The 25,990-nt window shown below is 39.9% G+C and overlaps 1 protein-coding gene across 1 annotated transcript in view; it reads right to left on the bottom strand.

The window, feature by feature from the left end:
- Positions 1 to 803: 803 nt before the first annotated feature.
- Positions 804 to 25,990, bottom strand: part of snx5 (sorting nexin 5) — a 49,160-nt gene continuing 23,973 nt past the window's right edge. The window contains exons 7-14 of the mRNA XM_072581238.1: positions 19,037 to 19,132; positions 17,059 to 17,164; positions 16,844 to 16,919; positions 14,187 to 14,226; positions 10,536 to 10,622; positions 6,861 to 7,020; positions 6,696 to 6,781; positions 804 to 2,318 (exon numbers count right to left, since the gene is read on the bottom strand). Coding sequence (XP_072437339.1) covers positions 2,268 to 2,318; positions 6,696 to 6,781; positions 6,861 to 7,020; positions 10,536 to 10,622; positions 14,187 to 14,226; positions 16,844 to 16,919; positions 17,059 to 17,164; positions 19,037 to 19,132 — 702 coding nt within the window. The 3' untranslated portion in view covers positions 804 to 2,267. The remainder of the gene's footprint in view (positions 2,319 to 6,695; positions 6,782 to 6,860; positions 7,021 to 10,535; positions 10,623 to 14,186; positions 14,227 to 16,843; positions 16,920 to 17,058; positions 17,165 to 19,036; positions 19,133 to 25,990) is intronic.

Below are 25,990 nucleotides of genomic sequence, written 5' to 3'. Positions count from 1 at the left end.
CCCTCATGATTTTATAAACCTCAAAGTCACCCTTCAACCTGCTATGCTCCAGCAAAAGTCCCAGTCTCTCTTTCTATCTCAAACCCTCCATCCCCAGCAACATCCTGGTAAAACTTTTCTGAACCCTCTCCAGTTTAGTAATACCCTTCCTATAACAAGGTGATCAGAACTGCACACAGCATCCCAAAAGAGTTCTCACTTAGGTCCCATACAACATCAACATGACATCCCAACTCCTGCACTCAATGGTCTGAGCAACGAAGGCAAGTGTGCTGCACACTTTAACTACCCTGTCTACCGGTGATGGAAATTTCAAAGAATTCTGTACCTGAACCATTACGTCTCTGTTCTACAATACTACTCAGGGCCCTACCATTAATTGTACAAATCCCGTCCTTGTTTGTATTATCAAAACGCAATATGTTGCGTTTATCGAAATTAAACTCCATCTGCCATGCATACAACCAATGACCCAATTAATCAAGATCTTTTTGAAACCTTAGGTAATCTTAACTGTCCATTATACCAATTTTAGTGTCATTTGCAAACTAACAAACCTTGTCTCCAATAAAACCATCACCCTCAAATAGGGTGATGTCTCAAAGAAATACTATTAGTTTGGAAAGGCAGGCAATGGACAAGATCAACTCTCCAGGTGGTCTTGGTTTGTTGGTGAGAGGCAGGGGTTGCAGGAATTTGGGTGCAATAGAAAAGCAAAGGCCTACTCAAGGAGATGGACAGGTGGCAGGACAGAGGGACAGGTACCTCCCACAGCATGATAATTCAAGCCAAGCCAAGTCATAACATTATTAGCATTTATTCATTTATGCACATACACTGACATCAAAAACAAAACCAGAGTGCACCTGAATGTAGTAAAATCTCAATTTTTGTTTTCACATTGGACTTCCTCTGTTCTCCATTAATAATTAGGAATTGCAGATGAGGACATAGACCAATGTGAAACAAAACAAATCAAGAGCTTTAACAAAAACCTTCCAATTTCTTCTCCAATATAACTTTCAGGAATTATCAAAATCACATCCTGCATTTGGCTTCTTCTTTTCATCAAGGGTAAGACATAGGAAAGACAAGCTCTCTCAGCCCTTCATCATATTGCTTTAAAAGTGGAATTTCCTGAAGAGTGCATAGCTGATAAGTGGACAGACTTGACACGTCTGGCCTCGTATTCTCCCGATGGCTCAACCAGATTGTTAGGATGGAAAACTGAATTTCCTCATTTCACTTCATCTCCAAACCCAAACTGATAGGAAAGAAAAGCAAGAGTAACAAAGCACCACTTGCATTTCAAACTCTTTTGACAAAGTGATCCAAAATAGTAAGCCTTTAAAATGAGAAAGTCAAACTGGAGTTTTGACTGAGATTGGTATGAGGAGAGAATTAAAACATTCATTGGTAGAAGAGAGGCACTCATTCCAAGTGTTCTGCAGTTTAAATCTTTCATATAAAATATTTAAGTTAAAGGCTTTGCTTTTGCAGAGAGGATAAAGTGTGGGGGTAGGGTGGGGCACAATTAACTGTACAAGTGCCAGACAACTAGTACAATCCTACAGAAATGCCTTCAGCATTATAGCTCTTTTGTTTTCTATTAGCATAACTGTTTAAAGTTCAATCAATATTAAAAATTGAACCCAGGGACCAAAAGCATAACTATTTTTAACTCCAAGCTTAGTTTTCAGAAAATTAGAATAAATACAAAAAAGTTACTTTTGAAGGAAAGAGCTTTGGAGTAATGGAATGTTAAAATGGGAAGATTTTGGTCATTTAGCTGAAACCAGCAGTACTAATTTGGTCATCTTGAACAGAATGAAATGGAAGATTTGTTAAAACCCCAAACATGATCTTAAAGCATTGGCTAAACAATCTGGGTGTAAGTACAAGTTGAATGACAATTATTGTCAATTATCTCCATTATACCACACTTCTATGAAGTTGAAGCAATGTACAGGAATATGAACATACAAAATTTGGTCCAGCTTCAGTTTTGGAAGTCACTGTGAAGTTCTACAATCAGCAGGCACTTGTGTGGAACAATGTTTCCATTTTTTTTGAAAAAGGTATTACTTTGCACATTATTCAAGCTTTTAGGAGTTACACAGCAGCAGAAATACAAGCCATAAAAAGGACTATAGGAGCACGCATAGCCTATTCCATGCAGAAAGATGTGCAGTTATTTTAGGTTGCAAATTATAAATTTTCTCTTGTGGGTCAAAAGAGGATTCCTGACCTCATCCAGTCGAATGGCACTAATTACTCATCAACGCAGCCAGACAATTTTGTATCATCTGTACATTGGTCTAAAAGAAATAGAATTCACAAATTTATGATGATTGCAGAATTTGTTGATCAAAGCTGTTTAAACGACTTCAGTTTTAAAAACAGAGCACAAAAAACAGCCATGCTAAACTTATTTGGCACCACATTTCAAGGAAGGGAATTAAGACATTGTAAAGTGTGCACAGGACATTTACCATATTTGCCATTAGGAACTTTGGTTAGGCTGTTAAACTAGAGAAACTGGAATTGTTCTTCATGGAACACAGAAGGTGTAATAGTGGTGGTCAAACTTGAGGAGGTGTGAGTAGAGAGGAGAAACTGCTGCATGATCAAAGGATGGAGATTCAAGGTAATTGATAAAATTATCAAAAGGGAATGATTTAGAGATGCCGGTGTTGGACTGGGGTGTCTATAATTAAAAATCAAACACCACCAGGTTACAGTCCAACAGATTTATTTGGAAGCACCAGTTTTGGAGCGCTGCTCTTTCATCAGGTTGACGTTGTGTGACTTTTATCAAAGGGAATAGAGTCATAAAATCATTATGGTACAGAATAAGGCTCAAATCATTGAGTCCACGACAAGGGCAATTTATGATCAAAATATGATGGCATGAAATGCCACAAGGATCGGTGCTGGGTCCTCTACTTTTTGTCATTTACATAATGTATTTGGATGCGAGCATAAGAGGTTCAGTTCGTAAGTTTGCAGATGACACCAAAATTGGAGGTGTAGTGGACAGTGAAGAGGGTTACCTCAGATTACAACAGGATCTGGACCAGATGGGCCAATGGGCTGAGAAGTGGCAGATGGAGTTTAATTCAGATAAATGCGAGGTGCTGCATTTTGGGAAAGCAAATCTTAGCAGGACTTATACACATAATGGTAAGATCCTAGGGAATGTTGCTGACAAAGAGACCTTGGAGTGCAGGTTCATAGCTCCTTGAAAGTGGAGTCGCAGGTAGATAGGATAGTGAAGGCGGTGTTTGGTAAGCTTTCCTTTATTGGTCAAAATATCGAGTACACAAGTTGGGAGGTCATGTTGCGGCTGTACAGGACATTGGTTAAGCCACTGTTGGAATATTGCATGCAATTCTGGTCTTCTTCCTATCGGAAGGATGTTGTGAAACTTGAACGGGTTCAGAAAATATATTTACAAGGATGTTGCCAGGATTTGAGGATCTGAGCTACAGGGAGAGGCTGAACAGGCTGGGGCTGTTTTCCCTGGAGTGTCGGAGGCTGAGGGGTGACCTTATAGAGGTTTGCAAAATTATGAGGGGTATGGATAGGGTAAATAGGCAAAGTCTTTTCCCTGGGGTCGGGGAGTCCAGAACTAGAGGGCATAGGTTTAGGGTGAGAGAAGAAAGATATAAAAGAGACCTAAGGGACAACTTTTTCACGCAGAGGGTGGTACGTGTATGGAATGAGCTGCCAGAGGAAGTGGGGAGGCTGGTACAATTGCAACATTTAAGAGGCATTTGGATGGGTATATGAATAGGAAGGGTTTGGAGGGATATGGGCCAGATGCTGGCAGATGGGACTAGATTGGGTTGGGATATCTGGTCGGCATGGACAGGTTGGACCGAAGGGTCTGTTTCCATGCTGTACATCTCTATGACTCTATGACACTGAAGGGAAAGAGGAATTCAAATTACAAAAACTTTCAAAAGACATTAAATACTTAAAATGATAAGTGTAAAAAGAACAGGGATGTGAAACTAATAAGAATGCAATTTCAAAGAGATGATCTTGTTCATCAGCAGCAGTTTCTCCCTATCTACCCAAATCACCCACTTACGACTTTGTAAACTTCTATCAGATCTCCTCGAAGTATTCTTCCTCCAGAGGGCAGCAGTCCCAACTTCAATTTATCCTCATAACTGAAGTTCTTTATTCCTGGAAGGATTCTTGTGAACCACTTATGGATGTATTGGAGAGAGTGCGCATGTAATGTGGCACCCAGAACTGTACACAATACTCTAACTAGGGAACAATGAGTACATTACACAAGTTCAACATCAACCTTTTGCTCTTGTATTCTATGACCCTATTAATAAAGCAGAGGATACTATACGCTTTATTTACTACACTGTCCTGCCACTTTCATTGATTTGTGGAGGTCAGTTGCTCCTCCGCTCCCCTTAAAGAGGTACAATTCTATTGTATTTCAATGCTCCTATTAAATTCCTTCACAACTCTGCACGTAAACCTATCTGTAACCTATCCAATTTGTCTACACCCTTCTGGAGCTCTGCACAATCCTCCTCGGCTTCCAATTTGCCAAGTTTAGTACCAGCATGCACGGGATTATTTCAGAGTTTGCAGATCTAGATCATCAATGTACACCAGGAAAGAAAAAAAAAGAGAGAGAGTCCTTCACCCTAAAAAAATCCCATTGATGATTACTATTTCCTATCAATTTTGTACCAATTGTGTTCCTGACCCTTAACTTTCATCAAGTCCGTTGTGGTACTCAAATGCCTTTTGAAAGTCCACACACACTACATTAAACAGCATTCCCTCAATGAGCCTGTTGTTACTTCTTCAAAAGCTCCAGCAAGTTGGCTAAACACGATTTCCCCTTTAGAAATTCAGGCTGACTTTTTAAAATCAACCCACATTTTTCCACGTAACTAGCAATTCTACAAAGAATAATGGTCTCTAGAAGCTTCCCCATCACTGCAGTTAAACTAACTGGTCTGCAATTGTTGGGCTTAGATTTACAGTTCTGTTTTGAATAAATTCATACTCTTTACAATTTTCCAGTCTTCTAGCACCTTCCCTGAATCCAGAGAAGACAAAGGTTGCGGCTACTGCCCTGCAATTTCTACTCTCAAAATCCTCGGATACATTTCATCCAGTCGTGGTGCCTCATTAAATTCAGCAGTCTATCCAACACTTCTGCCTTATCAACTTCAAATCATTCTAGGAACAGAGTTTTCTCCTCTGTCACCATCTTTTTCTTTGCATTTGTCTTTACCATTTAACACCCCAGTTATGCTTTCAGCTTTAAATCCCATTGCTGCTCCCTAAATTAGCACCAGTTCTCCTTTTACTATTTATGGTGGCCAAAGACAACTTTGGGACATCTCTATATTGGCTGATAGTCTTTTCTCAATTCCCCCCTGCTTTATTTGCTTTTTCACCTTTTGTCTGAACCGATTATTCCCCAGGGTTCTCAATTTTATTTTCTGATACTTGTCATAAGCACATTTTTTCCTTTAATCTTATTTCTACCTCCTTTCACAAACAAAGCGTGCTGGATTTGGTTGTTCTGCCTTTCCCGTTTGAGGGAATTACCTTCACTGTAACTGCATTACCTCCTCTTTGAAGACGCATACAAGACTACTAAAAAGGTAAAATTCACAAACTGGGGTAGGAAGAGAAAGACCTATGAATACATGTTCATAAATGACTGAAGGTGGTATTGAGAAAACTGATTTGATACCAACTGGAGTATTGTGCCCAACCCTTGTCACATTTTAGGATATTTACAAAAGCTTTGGCAAGAGTACAGAAGAGATTTAACAGAACGAATCCAAGGATGAGAGACTTCAGTTATTCAACTAGATTGTAGAATCTAGGGCTATTCTCATTAGAGAAAGTTGGGGGGAGATCTAATACAGATGTTCAAAATCATTACGGTTCCCATTGATGGAACGGCTGAGAAGAGGATTCTGAATTAAGGCGATATATAAAATAACCACAGAGTCAGAGATGTACAGCATGGAAACAGACCCTTTGGTCCAACCCGTCCATGCCGACCAGATATCCGAACCCAATCTAGTCCCACCTGCCAGCACCCGGCCCATATCCCTCCAAACCCTTCCTGTTCATACACCCATCCAGATGCCTTTTAAATGTTCCAATTGTACCAGTCTCCACCACTTCCTCTGGCAGCTACATCACTTTGTTTAAAAAATATTATGATTTGGAACAGAGAGTGGAGGAGTTAGCTCAAATAATTAACAATTGGAAAGAACTTGCAGAAAAGGGCAAGAGAGTCTAGCTAGACTGTTTCTACAGAAAGCTGGCATGAAGTTAATGTGTTAAATAACAGAGAATGATCCTTAATACAAAGGGAATATGGGTGCAGAGTCCAGAACTGTGCATTAGATACACAAAAAAAAATGGACCTTTTGAGTAGAGGAGCAAAAGTTGTAGTTTCACTCACTACAATATCGCCCCCTGGTGCAGTTTTATGCTTGTTGCACAAAAAAATGAACTTGATCTCAGCATAATTTGATGTTCTTGCAGTACACTTGCAAGCAGTTTTTTGGATGAAAAGGGTAAATCTCAGGATGCAAATATTAACAATAGGCTGTGGGTAATAGTTGACAGTGCTGGCATGTGCTCTTATACAATAAACAAAGTCAGGTCCATTGCGTATTACTCACTCTGGCATGTTTCAGCTCCAGCTCAGTCATTTCAATCAAGTTTTTTCGAAATGCTCCCACTCGCCTGGCTCTGAATGCAGTCAGTTCTGAAAACAGAAGAACGAAGTTTAATCTTCATCCTTACATTGTGACAAAGTATTTCCTTAGACATTTAGGATCTTGTACCTTGCTTTGCAGACTCTGAAAGCTTTTCAAATTTCTGACCACACATTTGATGCTGGAGCTCTGCCTGTTTCACGTCTTTACCCTTCATTCGAGCCTTATCTAAGGCTTTGTTGGCATTTTCATAATCAACAAGAGCCCTTGCTCTCCTGTACAGAAGATCCTGGATTAATAGAAAAGTACTGCATTAATATACTTTAATAAAATACAGCTATTTGAATTCAGTGCCAATTGTACAGTCTAAATGCAGGTCATTAAATTAAACTTTGTAATCCTCAATTTTACAATGCTGTTCAAACAGAAGGCAGCAGTTCAGCCCCTTACTGTTCTGCCATTTAAATCAGATCAAGTTGGATTGGTTAAGTCTATTTACCTTGGTTTGCTCATTATTGTTGTTATAGAGTCAGAGAGATGTCCAGCACAAAAACATACCCTTCTGACAACTCATCCATGCTGATCCAATATCGTAAGCTATCCTAGTCCAATTTGCCAGCACCTGGCCCATATCCCTCCAAACCCTTCCTATTCATATACCCATCCAGATGCCTTTTAAATGCTGCAATTGTACCAGCCTCCTCCACTCCCTCTGGCAGGTCATTCCATGCTTACGCCACCCTCTGCATGAAAAAGTCGCCCCTTAGGTCTCGAATATCTTTCTCCTCTCACCCTAAACCTATGCCCTCTAGCTCTGGACTCTTCCCCCACCCCAGGGAAAAGACCTTGTCTGTTTATCCTATCCATGCCCCTCCTTATTTTATAAACCTCTAAAAAGGACACCCCTCAGCCTCCCATGCTTCAGGGAGAAAGCCCCAGCCTATTCGGCATCTCCCTATAGCTCAAATCCTCCAACCCTTGTAAATCTTTTCTGAGCCCTTTCAAGTTTCACAACATCCTTCCGACAGGAAGGAGACCAGAATTGCATGCAATATTCCAAAAGTGGTCTAACCAATATCCTATACAGCTGCAACATGACCTCCCAACTCTTAGGCTCAATGCTTTATTCAGCATGTCTATTTGCAAGACAGTTCTAGATTTCCACTACCCACTGAGAAAAAGTCCCTTGTGGCCTAGCTCTACACTAAAAGGAATCCAGAGCAGAGGGCACAATCTAAGGAGGAATTAGAAGTTAAAATGAGAGAAATATTCTGCCTCGTTGAAATCTGGGTTAATGTAAGTTAGACTAGGATGTTCAAATACCAGGAAGGGAATTACATCAAAAACCCTTTTGGCTTAAATTTTGTTTTGTTACATAATTTATCTGGAATACTAATACCACTGTTGACTCCATAATGAAATGCAATGCACCATAGATAATCTTTGCAGTGAGGCCAGGGGTGCCTGATCACTTCATATTACCGGTGATATCCTGGTTTACCAATCTGAAAACTTAAACAATACTTGATAAACTGCTGGATTCAATAGTTTGAATTTCACAGATAGCTTTGGAATCAGACCAATCCCTTGAAAAGGAATGCTATAAATTTTATTTAAATCTATAATTTTAAAACAGACAAACTGCACAAGCAAACTACCATCAACAGAACTAGGATAATGGCCAGATAATCTGCTGTGGTGATTTCAGTTAAGGATAAATACTGACTGGCAGGGAAAAATTAACTTAATCTTCTTCAAAATAGGATCTTTTATGTCTACTTGTGAAGGCATCACTTGGCAATGTAGCATTGAAGTATAAATTTAGATTGGGTATTTAAATTTCTAAAGGGGTTTTGAACCCATGACTTCTAATTCTAAGCTTTAAGAGGATTGAGTGCCAGTAGCTAAGCTAAAGTTGAAAATGCAGCCCATTTTTGGAGAATACTTTACAGTCTTTACGCTTGGAACATGCGGCAACTCTGAGGGGAAACATTACAATGCTCTTAAGTTGCGCCAAAAACAAAACCAGAGGACTATCCACTAGCTGGAAATTGTTAACAATGTGTTGAAGAAATATTGTGTAGCTATGAATGAAATAATAAAAGTGTTCCTATTGCTCTTAAATATGATGCAATGCTTCCAAACTAGTCAAGGGCCAAAAGAGAAAATGCTGGAAAATCTCAGGTCTGGCAGCATCTGTAAGGAGAGAAAAGAGCTGACGTTGAGTCTAACTGACTCTTTGTCAAAGCTGTGACAAAGGGTTAGACTGACTTGAAACTTCAGCTCTTTACTCTCCTTACAGATGCTGCCAGACCTACTGAGATTTTCCAGCATTTTCTCTTTTGGTTTCAGAATCCAGCATCTGCAGTAATTTGCTGTTATCCTAGTCACAAGGGCCATATTGCAACACTGGGATTATTAGGAATTTTGGCAGAGTAAGTCAGCTTAAGGAAGAGAATCCAAAAAAAGGACTTTGACTAAGAATCAGTATTTAGTTAAGAAGTAGAATGGAAATTAGGATTTTTAAAATTTTATCTCTTTCCAAATACAGCATTGAAATACACCATTGTAAAGGGTAGTGGAAGCAGATTAAACTAAGGAAAATGGATTAAAACTTGAAAATAAAAGTTTTATAGGGTGAAAGGAAAATAATAGAGGTATAGGAATAGCTGGATAATTCTTCCAAAAAACTTAGATAATAATGATGATTCCCATTCTAATGCTGTAAGGTTCATATGAATATAGTAATTAGGATAAGGAATGGAGCCAAATGGCTCCTCTAGCCTATGCCACTATTCAAGATGCTCGTGACCTCAACTCTATTTTCCTACCTATACCCTGATACTGAGTCCTGACTATTAAGGGTGTCAATTTACCTCAGGTGTTGAAAATATTCAATGACCCTCCCTACACCACTAATCTCAAAAAATGAATTATTCATTTAAAACAGGTAAAGGAGGAATTTCTTCTAAGGGAAGATAATCTGTGAAGTTCTTTGTCACAGAGGGCAGCCGAAGTCAGTACATTAAGTTTATTCAAGGAAGAGCTATGCAGATTTTTAAAGTCAGTAAGGGTATTAGGGGTTTTGGGAAGACAGACAGGGAAGTGGAATGGAGCAACTTATATTAGCCATGATCTCGCTGAATGATTGAGCAGACTTGATGGCTTTAGGACTACTTCTGCTCCTAACTCTTATGGTAGAAGCACAAGGATGAGTTGTTGAATGTATTTTTGTTCATTCCGATAAAGATCAATTTAATTTAAAAATTGCGAGATGATCTTAGCAGCATGGTGGCTTAGTAGTTAGCACTGCTGCCTCACAGCACCAGGGTCCCGGGTTCAAATCCAGCCTCGGGCGACTGTCTGTGTAGAGTTTGCACATTCTCCCAGTGTCTGCATGGGTTTCCTCCCACAGTCCAAAGATGAATTGGCCGTGATAAATTGCCCATAGTGCTAGGTGTGTTAGTCATTGGGAAGTGGGTCTGGGTGGGTTGCTCTTCAGGGGGTTGGTGTGGACTGGTTGGGCCAAAGAGCCTTTTTCACACTGTAGGAAATCTAATCTTTAAAAGAAAACTCAAAAATATCCATATTACAAGGAAATACACACAGGGAGGATAAACAGCAATCATAGTCCCTATTTACTTTAACAAAAAACAAAATCATAGCACCATTATTTAACTGCCAGAAAACCTGGCAAGGGCTGAACAGAATAGTTCATGAAATATTAGAAACAAATCCTGAAATCTAGGATGGCTTCCAGAATTACAAACCTAGAGGCAAAGTCACATGCCTCAGTTATATTACCTTTGCTGCCTGTATATCCCTCATATAATATTTTAACAGTTCTGTCATCTTCAAGTCTTCATCGCTTGACACTCTTCCTTCTACTTTCTGTGAATGGTGGGGGTGTGGAAAGAGAAAGAAATAAATCATTTAAAAAAAGGATCTTTTGTTAATAAGCCAGTTTAACCATCAGGTCAATTCAAACCAGAAATTTAAACATGTAATTTTAAGTTCAAATTCCACTGTCCATCAAAAAAAGCTGTAATAAGTGCTCAGTAATAATAAATCATCGGTATGGTTAAGAGTAGTTAGCTGATGTAGGAGCAAGGACAGAGGTGGTTGATCAGCTCTTCAGGCAATAACCTAAAAATCACTCCATATGTTAGAGTGTGGATGAAGTGTTTCTTTTTGTTTTGTGTAGCCCGTTTGCTGGTTTGCATGATGGCAAACCTTCAAAAAGAACAGTGACTGCATTGTGTACCATCTATTGGACACACTGCAGCAATTCATCAAGGTATTTAAATTACCCCTCAAATGCACGTACTACATCTAGAACAAAAACAGATGCATGGTACCACGTCCAATTCATACACAAAACAATAAAAAAGAGTGGTAAGTAGGAAGTTCCAAGATTTCCCTTTAAGAGATTGTAGGAACACTTTCACCACAGACAGTAACACTTTGAAGTCACCCACCATCTTCTGTTGCTTAACTACAGTCGCGGTAATAAACAGTAGCTTTGTCAGTGATGTATATGTGAATTTGTTTTGCACTGGAAAGAAGTTTTAATTATTGTTTCCATGGCAAATAGTTTATTTCAGAGGGCTGAACCTAGAGGATTGAATGGCAATAATACCAGACCTGAGATAACATCCAATTGTTTCAGACTTTATTCAACCTGGTTGAAGGTTTAACTAATGTAGACATCCACTATGCTGCTATCGCTCACTCATCTCTCGGATGATGACCAAATCCTGAAAAGATGAGATTTGACAGCCTCTGGTTTCTCCATTGGAGGAGCTTTTTTGGTTTTGCACACAGTCTTTTCAGCAGGAACTGTTTCTTCGATGAAAGCTTCTGCTCACATACCCCTGTGGACCCATACAATATAACTGCATGAGTTGCAAATGGGACAGATCAAGGAACTGAACCACTTTACCTAGAGATAAAATTTCCTGAAAGTCCTTTTCTTGATCTACTCGGTCAGCCGTTTTCACCGAGTCTTGCACATGAATTAATTGTTAAAAATTCAGTAACCAGCAAAAACTGGCAACTAATTAGTCATTGTGGGTCCAAATCTGGTCTAGATAGGCAGTTTAGCATTAGCTCTATTGCAACATCTGGAACAGAAACTATGAAGGATCATGAATGAACTTCTCTGCACTCATGGTACAAGTATGAGCTATGCCTCCACCTGTCAGTTTGGTTCAGTACACTTTCTTCAGTTAATAAATTCAAAACTGTTGCCATTAGGACATGGGTTTTCACATGTAGAGCATTGGAATTTCCTTTGCTTAAATTGAGAACCACCACACTGGGCATAAACGTATAAGGGCTCAGTAAGGAAGAGATTGTGCCCTCAAATTTAAATCTTGACTCTTGCTCAAAGCAAGCATCAGGTATGGACAGTAGCAAAGAAAATACAGAGTTACACCAAAAAAAAAGTTTGTTTGATGATTATAAAACACACATGAACACCTCACTGGATAGACACAGAAGGAAGGGAAGCAGCTACTCATCTCATTATACCTGTTCCAGTATTCATTTAAATCTCAGCATTTCAGTTTCACTACTCCATTGATACACTTTTGTTCCATATCCATTAAAAATATTTACTGAACAACAAAAAAATCCTTCAGTCAAGACAATTTAAATTTGGACAGTGGAGAGCTGGATCCATTTACATTTCCCAGTCTCACTCCTAAAGAGCCTACGTCATATTGTGCCAGTGTGCTGGAACCCTGCACTTAACCAAGTCCTTTACTTTTCTTAAAAATAAGGCTTCAGTTTCCTTCTCCCTTTCCTTCCTAAGTTCCTGTGCAACCAGATTTACAGTATTCTGATCAAAACACACCTCAGTAACTAGATGTTCACTTGCATTGGGAGAAAGTGAGGACTGCAGATGCTGGAGATCAGAGCTGAAAAATGTGTTGCTGGAAAAGCACAGCAGGTCAGGCAGCATCAAAGGAACAGGAGTGTCGACGCTTCGGACACAAGTCCCGTTTCCTAAAGGGCTTATGCCCGAAATGTCGATTGTCCTGCTCCTTGGATGCTGCCGGACCTGCTGCGCTCATTCACTTGCAATGCCATAGGTTCCACAAGTATGGGCCTAGAGCTGGAAAATGGGACTAGTGTCATCAGATCTTCATTGATTGCAGCAGATGTGATGGCCAAATGGTCTCCTTTCCTAAATGGACATGGCACATCTTCAGTGCAGCTGACGTTTCGCATGGTCTTCCTTGGCTCTTTCCAATTACTTTGGATGTTCCTCAGCTTTTTCCTCCCTTGATTCAGGAAACAAAGCTTAGCCTTTTAAAATGACATGCATAACAGACAGAAATGCCTGCCCCATTTGTTGAGATGCCTGAAGCACCACATTAGCCCACAAACCAGTTGGAGGCAAAGGAACCTCCCAGGAAAGGCAAAAACAGATAAGAACCCAGACACAAATAGGCAAAAACCTCAGGAAATGGAAATCAAAGTCCAGGAGACTACAGTAACCATGGTTATTATTCCTACAAACTGTTCTGTCCAGATTCAACAGGGATTACAAAACTACTACATCAAACCAAAAACATTTAAACCCTTCAATATTCTCATTGCATCCTGCAACTTATAACTCATTCGCACTTTTTGTTTTTTACAAGCCATGAAGGCTCACTAAAGGATTTCTCAGTAACTGCTCTGCAACTTACAAAGTGAAAGATGGCAAAAAAAAATTAGCAGTAAATTAACTCTTGCCATCTTTCTCTGAGGGTTTCACTAACTCCAATCTTACAACAACTGTTCGTTGATTCTCAGCGAGGATGTGAATAAATAACCAGAGAACTAAATTTCTCAAATCAATCAAGAAACCATACCACTTAATTGGTTTGCCCAGTTAAGCGAATGAAAAATTCATGAAGTAGAGATTTTCCAATGACAGCAATACTTGTGAAGATTCAGATTAATACAATCAAAGTTTGAGATTTTTAGTAACATTATTCAAAAATAAGTGAACTAGCAAAGGAGTTGCTTCATCTGAAGTTAGTATTCAAACCATCATCTGCTCATTGTGATCTCACCTTTATGTAACACTGAAGTACCAGCCAACATTTTGGCATCAATTCCTAAAATCATTAAGGAGGTTGTGGCAAGTAAAGCAAATCTAGTCATCCAATATTTGTAGTTTGACAGATTAGTTTGGTCAAGGGTATCATAGATATGGAGCTAAGACTTACAATTCTTGTGGAGCATACTGGAAGGACCAAATAGCCTACTCCTTCCAAGTCAAATGCTCTGTTATAGGTCACCTGTCAGCTACCAGAATGGTGGGACAGATGCACCCTTTTCCTTAAGCAAAGCACTACAAAACAATAGTGAATCCCTATGAATAACATGCAACTTTTAAACTTATGTCCAAGTTATTGTTTGCAATTTTTTTTAATTAGCACTGAAATAATCCAGACTTACCCTGAGCTTTTCAAACAGGTCTGAAAGCTTCATGTAGTAGCTAGAAAGAGAAATCACATTTTCATTCATTAAGAATAATTTGTATTCCTCACATTATTTTTCTCTTCAACAATAATTTTGTTTGATACAAAGGGCTAACCCGGTAATGAATATAAAAATTAAAAGAAACACTTGCCACTCCCAATTTAAACCTGCTGAATGCTGTCTATGCTACACATATCACAGAGGAACAACTTTCAAGCCCCAAATTCTTGCTCTCTAATTATTATGCAGAATGATTGGTGGCATAGATTTGATGGGCTGAAGGACCTCTTCTGTACTGTATACATGAACCTTCCAGCTCACTTCCCCCTTTGTATTTCTACTTAGACACCTTTTAAGTTGTGCATGGAGTCTGAGGAGATAGGAGAAGCGCTAAATGAATATTTTCCATCAGTATTCATACTGGAAAATGAATGTTGTCGAGGCAAATACTGAGATTCAGGCTACTAGACTAGACGGGATTGAGGTTCACAAGATGGTGTTAGCAATTCTGGAAAGTATGAAAATAGATAATTCCCCTGGGCTGGATGGGATTTATCCTAGGATCCTCTGGGAAGCTAGGGAGGAGATTGCAGAGCTTTTGGCTTTGATCTTTAGGTCATCATTGTCTACAGGATGAATGCCACAAGACTGGAGGATAGCAAACGTTGTCCCCTTGTTCAAGAAAGGGAGTAGAGACAACCCTGTCAATTATAGACCAGCGAGCTTTTACTTTAGTTCGGAGTACAGTGTTGGAAAAGGTTATAGGAGAGAGAATTTATCATCTGGAGAGGAATAAGTTAATTAAGGATAGTCAACACAGTTTTGAGAAGGGTTGGTCGTGCCTCACAAACCTTAGAGTTCTTTGAGAAGGTGACCAAACACGTGGATGGGGGTAAGTGATTGATGTGCTGCATATGGATTGCAGTAAGGCGTTTGATAAGATTCCCCACAGCAGACTATCGCACAAAATACAGAGGCATGGGATTGAGGGTGATTTAGGGGTTTGGATCAGAGATTGGCTAGCTGAAAGACGAGAGAGGGTGGTGGTTGATGGTAATGCTCATCCTCGGGTCCTGGGTGTACTGCAAGGATTTGTTTTGGGGCCACTGCTGTTTGTCATTTTTATAAATGTCTTGAATGAGGGCATAGAAGGATGGGTTAGTAAATTTGTGGATGACATTAAAGTTGGTGGAGTTGCAGATAGTGCCGAAGGATGTTGCAGGTTAGAGGGACATAGATAAGCTGCAACATTGGGCCAAGGGGTGGCAAATGGAGTTTAATGTGGAGAAGTGGGAGGTGATTCACTTTGGAAGGAGCAACAGAAATTAAAAAAAAGGAGTACTGGGCTAATGGTAAGATTCTTGGTAGTGTAGACGAGCAGAGACTGCAGTGTCCATGTGCAAAGATCCCTGGAAGTTGCCATCCAGGTTGATAGGTCTGTTAAGGCGGCCTCCAGTGTGTTAGCTTTTATTGGTGGAGGGATTGAGTTTCAGAGCCATGAGGTCATGGTGCAGCTGTACAAAACTCTGGTGCAGCTGCACTTGGAATATTGCGTACAGTTCTGGTCACCATGTTAGAGGAAGGATGTGGAAGCTTTGGAAAGGGTTCAGAGAAAATTTACTAAGATGTTGCCCTGTATGGAGGAAAGGTCTTATGAAGACTGAGGGACTTCAGGTTATTTTTGTTAGAGAGAAGGTTGAGAAGTGACTTGATAGAGACATGAGCAGAGGGTTAGATGGGGGGACAGTGGGAGGTTTTTTCCTCATTTTGTGATAGCTAGCATGAGGGGACGTGGCTTTAAATTGAGAGGTGATAGATATAGGTCAGATGTCAGAGGCACTTTCTTTACTCAGACAATAGTAGGGGCATGGAATGCCCTGCCTGCAACAATAGTAGATTTGCCAACTTTAAGAATATTTAAATGCTCATTGGATAGACATATGGACGAGAATGGAATAGTGTAACTTAGATGGGCTTCAAATTGTGCCAACCTGTGAAACCAGAGGGCAGAAGGCCCTGTACTGCACTGTAATATTCTAACCTAGCTTGCTCTTTCCCAAATCAGGTCACCCAAACTCTACAGCTCCTTCAAAAAGGTCTCCTTACAGTTGAGGCACTTTTATACTTGCAACTTTTAGGGCAAAAGAAAACTCAATGCTTGATTGCTAGCCCATCTATCTTGAACATCCATAACCTTTCATTATCATCAATGTACATTGTCTCCAGGACATACTACAACAATTGGGACAACACTCTCTAAATACCTCAAAAGAACCAAACAGGACAAGGACAGCAATTACATGGTAATACCATCACCAATTCTGAAAAGCCACACTATACATTGCAATTGTTACAGCATTGCTGGTTAAGATCCTAGAACATCTACTGAATGGGATTATTGAAGTGCCTTCAACACACAGACTGCATTGATTCAAGGCAGAAGCTCATCTCACTACCTTCTTGACTAGAGACAAGTAGATAATGCTACTCCAGGGCATCTGAAAATACTTCATTTCTTTTTTTTAAAAAAAGGAAAAAGAAACAAGAAACAAGTCTGTGGGAGTTTGCAACGAGGGCACATCACTTCTCAGGCTCAACCAGGATATGATCATGTAGATGAGAAAAGGACTTACTTGTTCAGTGGAGCTTTATTGTCTATTGCAAGTTCATTCAAGGAAGAGGATAAACTAAGGTAATCATCAGAAACATCTGGAGAAACAGACAGCGCCAATCAAAATAAGCAGGGTTGGCAGTCAACTCTATTTTTTTTTTAAGAAGAAGAAAACTGCATAAAAGCTATTTATAAAACAAAAGCTAGTGAAATATAAACAGGCAGACTGACACATACTTTTGTGAACTCTAGTCATTTTTTCTGCCTTTATTGCTGAGTCTTTAATTTTGACGCCATATTCTACAAGAAATGTCTTCTCATGTTCAAAGAACTCATCGGCATCCTGCACAAAGGAAAAAAAAAGGTTACTTTGAGAAACATGTATGGTACAGCAGACGACTGCACACCCAACAGGTCTGGGTCAGTTTTGTGCTTGACACAAGTCTCCTCTCATTATTACATCTAAAAAGTGTCCCCAACACTTGTTTCTCTCGTTTCCATCTTAACTGCATTCAGTCTATGCTCCTCAACCACCTGAGGTGGTAACAAGTTCCACATTCTAGCCACTTTGAATTGAATTTTGCATATTATAAATTATGACCCTAGTGTCAAGCATAAAATTAGAATAAGTCCATTCAAGTGAGATGTCAAGATGTTCTGCTAAAAGACAAGTGGAAATCTCAAAACCCCACCCCACAGACATCTCAACTTTAAAAGTTCGATGGTCATATAAATTTATTTCAGAATGAAGGGAGATTGACTGTTGCTAGGCAAAACTATCAAGCACAATGGAACCAAACTGGAGAGAAGTTAGATTTACCATATCTAAAAATTGAATGATAGAATATTCATGAAAAAGCAGCGTGTCCTATATCCATTTCTATGGCCCACATTAAAATAGTGCATATCAGAATTCCCCTCTTGAAACAGCCTTGACTACAGGTGCTAAAGTTCCAAGCGGATGTGGGAAACCAGGCTTCATTAGAAACTCTTCAAGAGTGTGGTGCTGAAAAAGCACAGCAGGTCAGGCAGCAGAGGAGCAAGAGAATCAACTTTTCGGACATAAGCCTGAAACGTTGGCTTTCCTGCTCCTCAGATGCTGCCAGATATGTGCGCTTTTCCAGTATCACATTCTTAACTCTGATCTCCAGCATCTGCAGTCCTCACTCGCTCCCTTCATTAGGGCCTAAACTGGGCATGCATATTCCAAAGATATCCAGCTTCAGACAGCTCTGGCACAGTCAAATTGCTAAACTACAGTGGAACGCTGCTTAATCTACAGTAACATTGCATAGCATTTAGCAGCACAGAAACAGTACATTTGACCCATGGGATCTGTTGGCATTGTCCTGCTTTATTCAAGCCTTTGCTTGAATATGCTGGCACAGTTAGATTAAGTGAAGTGAGATAAACAGGAGGAAGAAGGGAATAAGAGGAAAGATTGTAAAGTCAGATGAAAAGGAATGGGAAGAGGCTTGTGAAGCAAAAAAAAGGATCTAATTTGGTGTTGTAAATACTAATAATTAAATGCAGTAAGAGACTGAGGGGTGATCTGATAGAGGTATATAAAACTAGTGAGAGGCAGAGTCTTGTTCACAAACGTCTGGGCTTAAATAGTAGAGGGCACAGGTTTAACCTGAGAGGAGGAAGTTTTTAAAATGGAGATGCGAGAGGCAGGTTTATATTGGCTTATTTTTGATGAATTGATAAATTTGATTAGTGTGCAGAAGTTGATGGTCATATCCATAGAGGTTAATATACTTTTGTCCTACTTTTGTGGGTGGAATTGGTGGCAACCAGTCACTGATATGGCAGCTGTGATAGTGAGTTGCTGGAAAAGCACAGATCAGGCAGCATCCAAGGAGCAGGAGAATCCTGCTCCTTGGATACTGCCTGACCTGCTGCACTTTTCCAGCAACACATTTTCAGCTCTGATCTCCAGCATCTGCAGTCCTCACTTTCTCCAGCTGTGATAGTGAGGCAATTAGAAACAGAGAAAAAACAGAAACAGTAGCTTGCTATTTGGGCCTCCGAGCCTATGACAGGATGGATTTTAACAACCTCAAAAATGTCACTCAAAAGTTGACACTAGCTTGTCAAAAAAAAATGTTGTCTTATAAATTTAAGTTTTGTCTGAATATAAATGGCATTATCTAAGTTATATTTATATCCCAAATTTCTATACTCCTTAAAAGTGAGTTAATGCCAAAGTTACCCTGGCTCCAGAGACGAGTACTTCATCAGCACTTTTCATCATACTCTTCAAAAATCCACCAAACATCTCTTTTGTGTTCTTCCTTCGGACACTTAGCTAAGATACAAACAGAAGGTGGTTATAATCAGGTCAAATACAAATTAACAATGATTTACTTGAATAGGGCAAAGTTGCGGACCTGAAGGACTTTGAGCTTGAGAACAGCTTTTTCCAGTAGACAGCGGAAGCTCAGTTTACAGGATGTGCTTAGAAACATTAGCACAGATTCAAAAACTGGCATGAGATCCCTCCCACTCTGTTCATCTATGAAATCACCACTTATTTTTGAGGATGAAACTTGAAGTTATTGGATTCTGGCAGAAACAGACATTGTGTATTTTTAAGCCCAGAATATCATCTCACTGTAACAAAAGCATAGACTGAGATGCTAGAAATCTGAAGTAAAAAGAGAAAATGCTGGAGAACCTCAGCAGGTCTGGCCACATCTGTGGACAGAATAACAGGGTTAATAAGATTCCTTGGCTCTGAAGAACAGTCAGACTTGAAACATTAACCCAGTTTCAAATCTCATGTGGTCAGGCCTGCTAAGATTGTCTGGTATTTTCAACAACTTTGTGGATTAAACATGAGGTCTAGAGCCCCAATTTATGAAATTATGCATAGGTATTAAATAATGTTAGCATTAATTTGTCAAGTTAACAGTAGAGTAGACCTGTCAATCCTCAAGTGCCTTTCTAAAAAAAAAACCCATTTCAAGTGAATCACTATATAGACAGAAAAAAATTGCTGGGCTGTGAAAAGAACGGGAATACTGGGACTAACTGGTCAACTGTTTAAAAGAACTAGCACAATGTGTCGAATGGCTTCCTTCGGTGCTATAATTACTGTATATTTTTCACAAAAAATAACAAAAGCACTAACTGAAGGAAATCACAAAATGATGCAATGTGAAGCAGGCCGTTCTGCCTATTGTGCTTGTACTGACTAATCGATTCAGTCATCCAAGACATCTCATTTCTAAGCTCCATCCCAATAGCTATGCAATTTCCACCCACCTCTCCCAATCAAGAAAATATCCTATTTCCTTTCAAAAGTCACGGGGAGCATTCTACGTTAAACTTGATAGCGTTTTAAAAAAACATCTTTGAATTGCATTGAATTATTTTGCCAAACACTTGCAAAAATCAGTGTCCTTGGACTATCAACTGATGCTTGTAGCAAGTAGCTTCTTTTCTAATGTATCAAAACATTCAATTTTGCATACTTTTATCAAATCTCAACTTTTCCCTCAAGTGCAGAATTAGTTGCATTCTCTCCACAGAACTGAAATCCCACAACTAATATCTCTCCTCCATTTTCAAGGCTTACACATACTTCCTAAAGTAGAATTGAACATTACCCTAGTTGAAACCAAACTAGTGAGCATAACTACTTAATGTTTACACTTTTTCTCACTATTAATAAAGTGAAGAAGCCCATATTTATTAAGTCTTCTCAACTTGTACACCAGAATGCTGGGACATATACCTCAAAGTTTCTAGATTCCTGCACTAGCTTTAAAATCCTACCATTAAGTTCATATTGCCCCACTCATTCTTCCTACTAAAACATATTACATCACACTTCCCTCTTAAATTTCGTTAGCTATGTGCCTGACCTCAATAGGCGACACTTCCTAAAATTATCTACTATCTTCATTGTTTATTACATTTAAGTTTTATACAATCTGCAAAATTTTAAAATTATGCCCAGTGTACTCAAGTCCAGGTTATGAATACAAAGCAGAGTACAGTGGTCCTAATATCAACTGCTAGTGACACCACTATATTTGCTGCCAGTCTGAAAAACACCATCACTTACCATTACTCTCCACTTTTCTGATTTTCTTCAGTTTCAGCCAAAGAATAATTCTACGAGTAACAAATGATTATGCTCAAGATTCTGAAACAGAATTTCAATCTTGCCCTGGTTAAGTTGCAAAACTAAGGAAAAGTGCTGAATTATTATAAAAATCCAATATCTACACTGAAAAGAAAGACCTTGCACGTCTGTGATGCTTGTTATGATCCTTCAAGCTCCCACACTTTTCCTATTAAGTGTTTGGTAGTCACTTTTGCAGTATAAAAATATGGCAACCAATTTCTGCAAAGCTACCTCTCTCAATGACAAATGTGCTTAGTGGTTTCAGTTGAAGAATAAATATGGGCCAGGAGCAGGTACAGAGCTCCCATGCTCCTCTTTGTATAGCTCAGATGGAGTGACAGTAGGAGAGGGCTTAATGTCTTATTTAAAAGGTAACATTCACTAGTGCTGCATTGTGTTAGCAAGAGACCTGAACCCATAACCTCAACTGCTTCCAATGAGCCACAAAAGAGAACTTGCCATCCCCTGCTAGTCTGGTTCACACCAGGCACACTATGTGGGTAACTACATATCTGACAGGCCTAAAAAGCCACTGGGTATTTATATATAGATATATTTTTAAAAAGCTTAAGGAAGTAACCCATTAGCATATTCTTGAGCAAGAACTAGCTAATGTATGCCAGCCTTATTAACGTAGTGAACATTCAGATAGCAGAACCTTTAAATGCTGTAATATTGTGCGCTCGGTATCAAGGAGTAAAATTCATACAGATACCATTTAATTGTTGGAATAAATAGTTGAAAACACCCACTGTGCAGTGCTCTGAAATAATTTGCTTTTTGAAGGTCCCCACAGAGTTGCACAGGTTTGTCAGTTGGTGCCAATTCAATAAGTGAAAATAATTGCTCATTACATACCCCTTGACGATCAGCCAGGCTTTCAAACATGCCATCTACTTGGATTGATGTGATAGAATCTTAATGTTACTCATTACATTCAACTTTTAAATAAATGTTTCCTCCCTGCCAACATTTGCATACAAGTACAATATTTAAGTCTGACAGATGTATAGAGATAGACTTGACTGCCTGTAATTCACCATATATTAAGATGTTAGTTTTAACAATGCAGTCAGACTAACGTTCTTGGCACACAAGTCAAAAACAGAACTCTTAAGATACCATTAAATAATCAAGCAGCATTAGAACGAGATTCCCAGGGGATGACGAAGAAAGGTTTTGGACACAAGTGCCTGTCGCTTTATTGGCTTTTAGACACTGCATTTGCTCTTCTAGGCTGCAGATACCATTGATCAATTCAAGGATTAATATAGCAGCCTTTTAACTGCAGTTTCAAACAAAATCATTTTTGAAAGAGGTGACAGGAGTTGCAACTATTGATTGGAAAGCTGTGTAGACCAGTTTCAGAAGGCCTGTCACATCACATACCAGCTAGACACAAGAAAGGCCGGTGTAAAGCCTTCTGTCAGGATAAAGGACCCTGGAGCAGACTAAAGGCCAAAGCTCTACTGAACAGTGTTATCGAGGAAATTGCAGCTGTTACTGGTACAGCACTACTAAAAGCCTACTATTGTTGCTAGATCCTGGGTGAGTGATGGTGGAAGGAGTGAGTTGTGGTGAGGGAAAGAGGGGTTTGGCAATAAGGGCAGGACAGTGGTTCTCTGTGGGACAACATTCCCAATGCCAGGTTCTTTGACCACCGTACCAGAGGTGGTGATGGCCTAGTGGTATTGCCTTTGGACTAGTAATCCAGAGAGCCAGGTTGTGTTGAGGTTTCAATCCCACCACTGCAAGGTACAGTAATTTAAATTCAATAAAAATATTGCCTTAAAAAATGTCAAATGACAGCCACAAAATAATAGAGTTCGATGTAGATAAAGGCAAAGTGATGCATTTTGGAACATCTAGGAGTAGGATGTAAGTATACAGCAAATGTCAGAACTTTTAGTAGCACCAGAGGGATCTAGGCATATGGATCTACAGGTTCCTGAAAGTGGCAATGCAGGTGGAGAAGGTGATCAAGAAAACAGCATGCTTGCCTTCAAAAGGGCACAAAGTAAAAAGTTAGCAAGTCATTTTGCAGCTGTATAGAACTTTAGTTAAGCCACATTTGGAATACTGTGTACAGGATTGGCCACCACACAAGGAGGTGAGGGAGGCTTTGGAGAGGGTACAGAAACAGTTTACCAGAATGTTACCTGGTTTGGAGGATATTAACAACAACTGGTTTGTTTTCAGTTAACCAAGGATGTGGCACAACCTAACAATGTTATAAAACCATGAGGCGCACAAATAGAGTGAATAATTGGAGTCATTTTCCCAGGGTAGAAATATCAGTTAATAGGGCATATAGGTTTAAGGTAAAAGCAAGTTTGTTTTTTGTTTAAACTCAAAGGGTGGAAAATGCCCGAAATGCACAACCAGCAGAATTGGTGGAAGCAGATATAATAGCAAATGCTTAAGAGGCATCTTAATAGATATAAATGTACAGGGAATAGAGGGATACAGACCACAGAGGCAAAAGGTTTTTAGTTTAGAAAGGGGTCACGTGTTGATGTAGTCTTAGTGGGCTGAATGGCCTGTTCCTGTGCTGTACTGTTCTTTGTAAAACCATCCTTGGATTGTTGTAAAACCCCAAATGATTCACAAACATCCTTCCGATATAAGGAACCAGCTGTCCTTGCACACACTAGCCTGCGGAGTCGCAGGTGGATAGGATAGTGAAGGTGGCATTTGGTACGCTATCCTTTATTGGTCAGAGTATTGAGTACAGGAGTTGGGAGATCATGTTGCGGCTGTACAGGACATTGGTTAGGCCACTGTTGGAATATTGCGTGCAATTCTGGTCATCCCATCAGAAGGATGTTGTGAAACTTGGAAGGGTTCAGAAAAAATTTACAAGGATGTTGCCAGGGTTGGAGGATTTGAGCGATAGGGAGGGGTTTGGGTGGGCTGTTTTCCCTGGAGCGGAGGCTGAGGGGTGACTTTATAGAAGTCTATAAAATCATGAGGGGCATGCATAGGATAAATAGACAAAGCCTTTTCCCTGGGGTGGGGGGGAGTCCAGAAGTAGACAGCATAAGTTTGGGAGAGAGGGGAAGATATAAAAGAGACCTAAGGGACAGCTTTTTCACAGAGGGTGGCATGCGTATGGAATGAGCTGCAAGAAGTAGTGGTGGAGGCTGGTACAATTGCAACATTTAAATGGCATCTGGATGAGTTTATGAATAGGAAGGGTTTGGAGGGATATGGGCCAGGTGCAGACAGGTGGGACTAGATAGAGTTGGAATATCTGGTCGGCATGGACAGGTTGGACCGAAAGGTCTGTTTCCATGCTGTACATCTCTATGACTCTATGACGTGCGGTTTACTACCCTTTGAAATGGCCTAACAAGCCACCCTGTTCTACCTACCACTAGAAAGGGAAGGAGGAATTAAACTAGACCTTGACTAAGACATCAGAAACAACATAGCATACACAACTATTGGCAGGGTAGACAGGAAGGAACTTTTCCTTGGTTGGAGGGCTCAATAACCAGGGCAGTTTTAAAGCTTAGGAGCAGTAGGTTTAGAGGAAATATGAGAAAATTCAGGCAGACTGCGGTGAGAATGTGGAACGCTCTGCCTGTAAGGGTTGTTGAGGCAGAAACTTTCATAATGTTTCATAAATATTTGGGTGTGCACTTGCAATGCCAAAGCTTACAAGGCTATGAGCAAAGTGCTGGAAAATGGGATTAGAATGACCATATAGACTACCATATAAATGCTGCAGCTACAAGAGCAGGTCAAAGGCTAGGAATCCTACAGCAAGTAATTTACCTCTAGAACATAGAATATAACAGTACAGTACAGGCCCTTTGGCCCTCGAAGTTGCGCCGACCTGTGAAACCAATCTGAAGCCCATCTAACCTACACTATTCCATTCTCGTCCATATGCCTGTCCAGTGACCGTTTAAATGCTCTTAACGTTGGTGAGTCTACTATTGTTGCAGGCAGTGCATTCCATACCCCTCGTACAGCGTAAAGAAACTACCTCCAACATCTGTCCTATATCAATCAGTTCTCAATTTAAAACCATGTCCCCTCATGCTAACTATCATCTAAGGAAAAAGGCTCTCACTGTCCACCTATCTAATCCTCTGATTATCTTCTGTGTCTCATTTAAGTCACCTCTCAACCTTCTTAACTCTAACGAAAACAGCATAAAGTCCCTCAGCCTTCCCTCCATACCAGGCAATATCCTAGTAAATCTCCTCTGAACCCTTTCCAACATTTCCACATCCTTCCTGTAATGCGGTGACCAGAACTGTATGCAATACTCCATGTGCAGCCGCACCAGCATTTTGTACAGCTGCAGCAAGACCTCATGGCTCCGAAACTCAATCTCTATCAATAAAAGCTAACACACTGTATGCCTTCTTAACAACCCTATCAACCTAGATCTATGTACCTGGACATCAAGATTCCTCTTCTCATCTACAATACCAAGAATCCTATCAATTGCCCAATACTGTGTAATCCTGTTACTACTTCCAAAGTGAATCACCTCACACTTTTCTGCATTAAACTCCATTTGCCACCTCTCAGCCCACCTCTGCAGCTTATAACCCTCTGTAACCTGCAACATCCTTCAGCACTATCCACAACTCCACTGACCTTGGTGTCATCCACAAATTTACTAACCCATCCTTCTACACCCTTATCTATTTAATTTATAAAAATAAAAACAGCAGTGGCCCCAAAACAGATCCTTGCAGTACACCACTAGTAACTGAACTCCAGAATGAACATTTCCCATCAGCCACCACCCCTCTGTCTCCTTTCAACTAGCTAATTTCTGATCCAAACCGCTAAATCAGCCTCAATCCCATGCCTCTGTATTTTGTGCAGTAGTCTACCATGGGGAACTTCATATGCCTTACTGAAATTCAAATACACATCAACTGCTTTACACTTATTCACCTGTTTGGTCACCATCTCAAAGAACTCAATAAAGGTTTGTGAGGATCTAAACCCTAACTCCAAAGCCTGTCCACCAACTAAAAAAAGGTGCAAGTCAGGGGGGGGCGA

Source organism: Chiloscyllium punctatum, chromosome 11, assembly GCF_047496795.1.
Source record: "Chiloscyllium punctatum isolate Juve2018m chromosome 11, sChiPun1.3, whole genome shotgun sequence".
Classification (NCBI taxonomy): Eukaryota; Metazoa; Chordata; class Chondrichthyes; order Orectolobiformes; family Hemiscylliidae; genus Chiloscyllium; species Chiloscyllium punctatum.
This window is presented reverse-complemented; position numbering and strand designations above follow the sequence as displayed.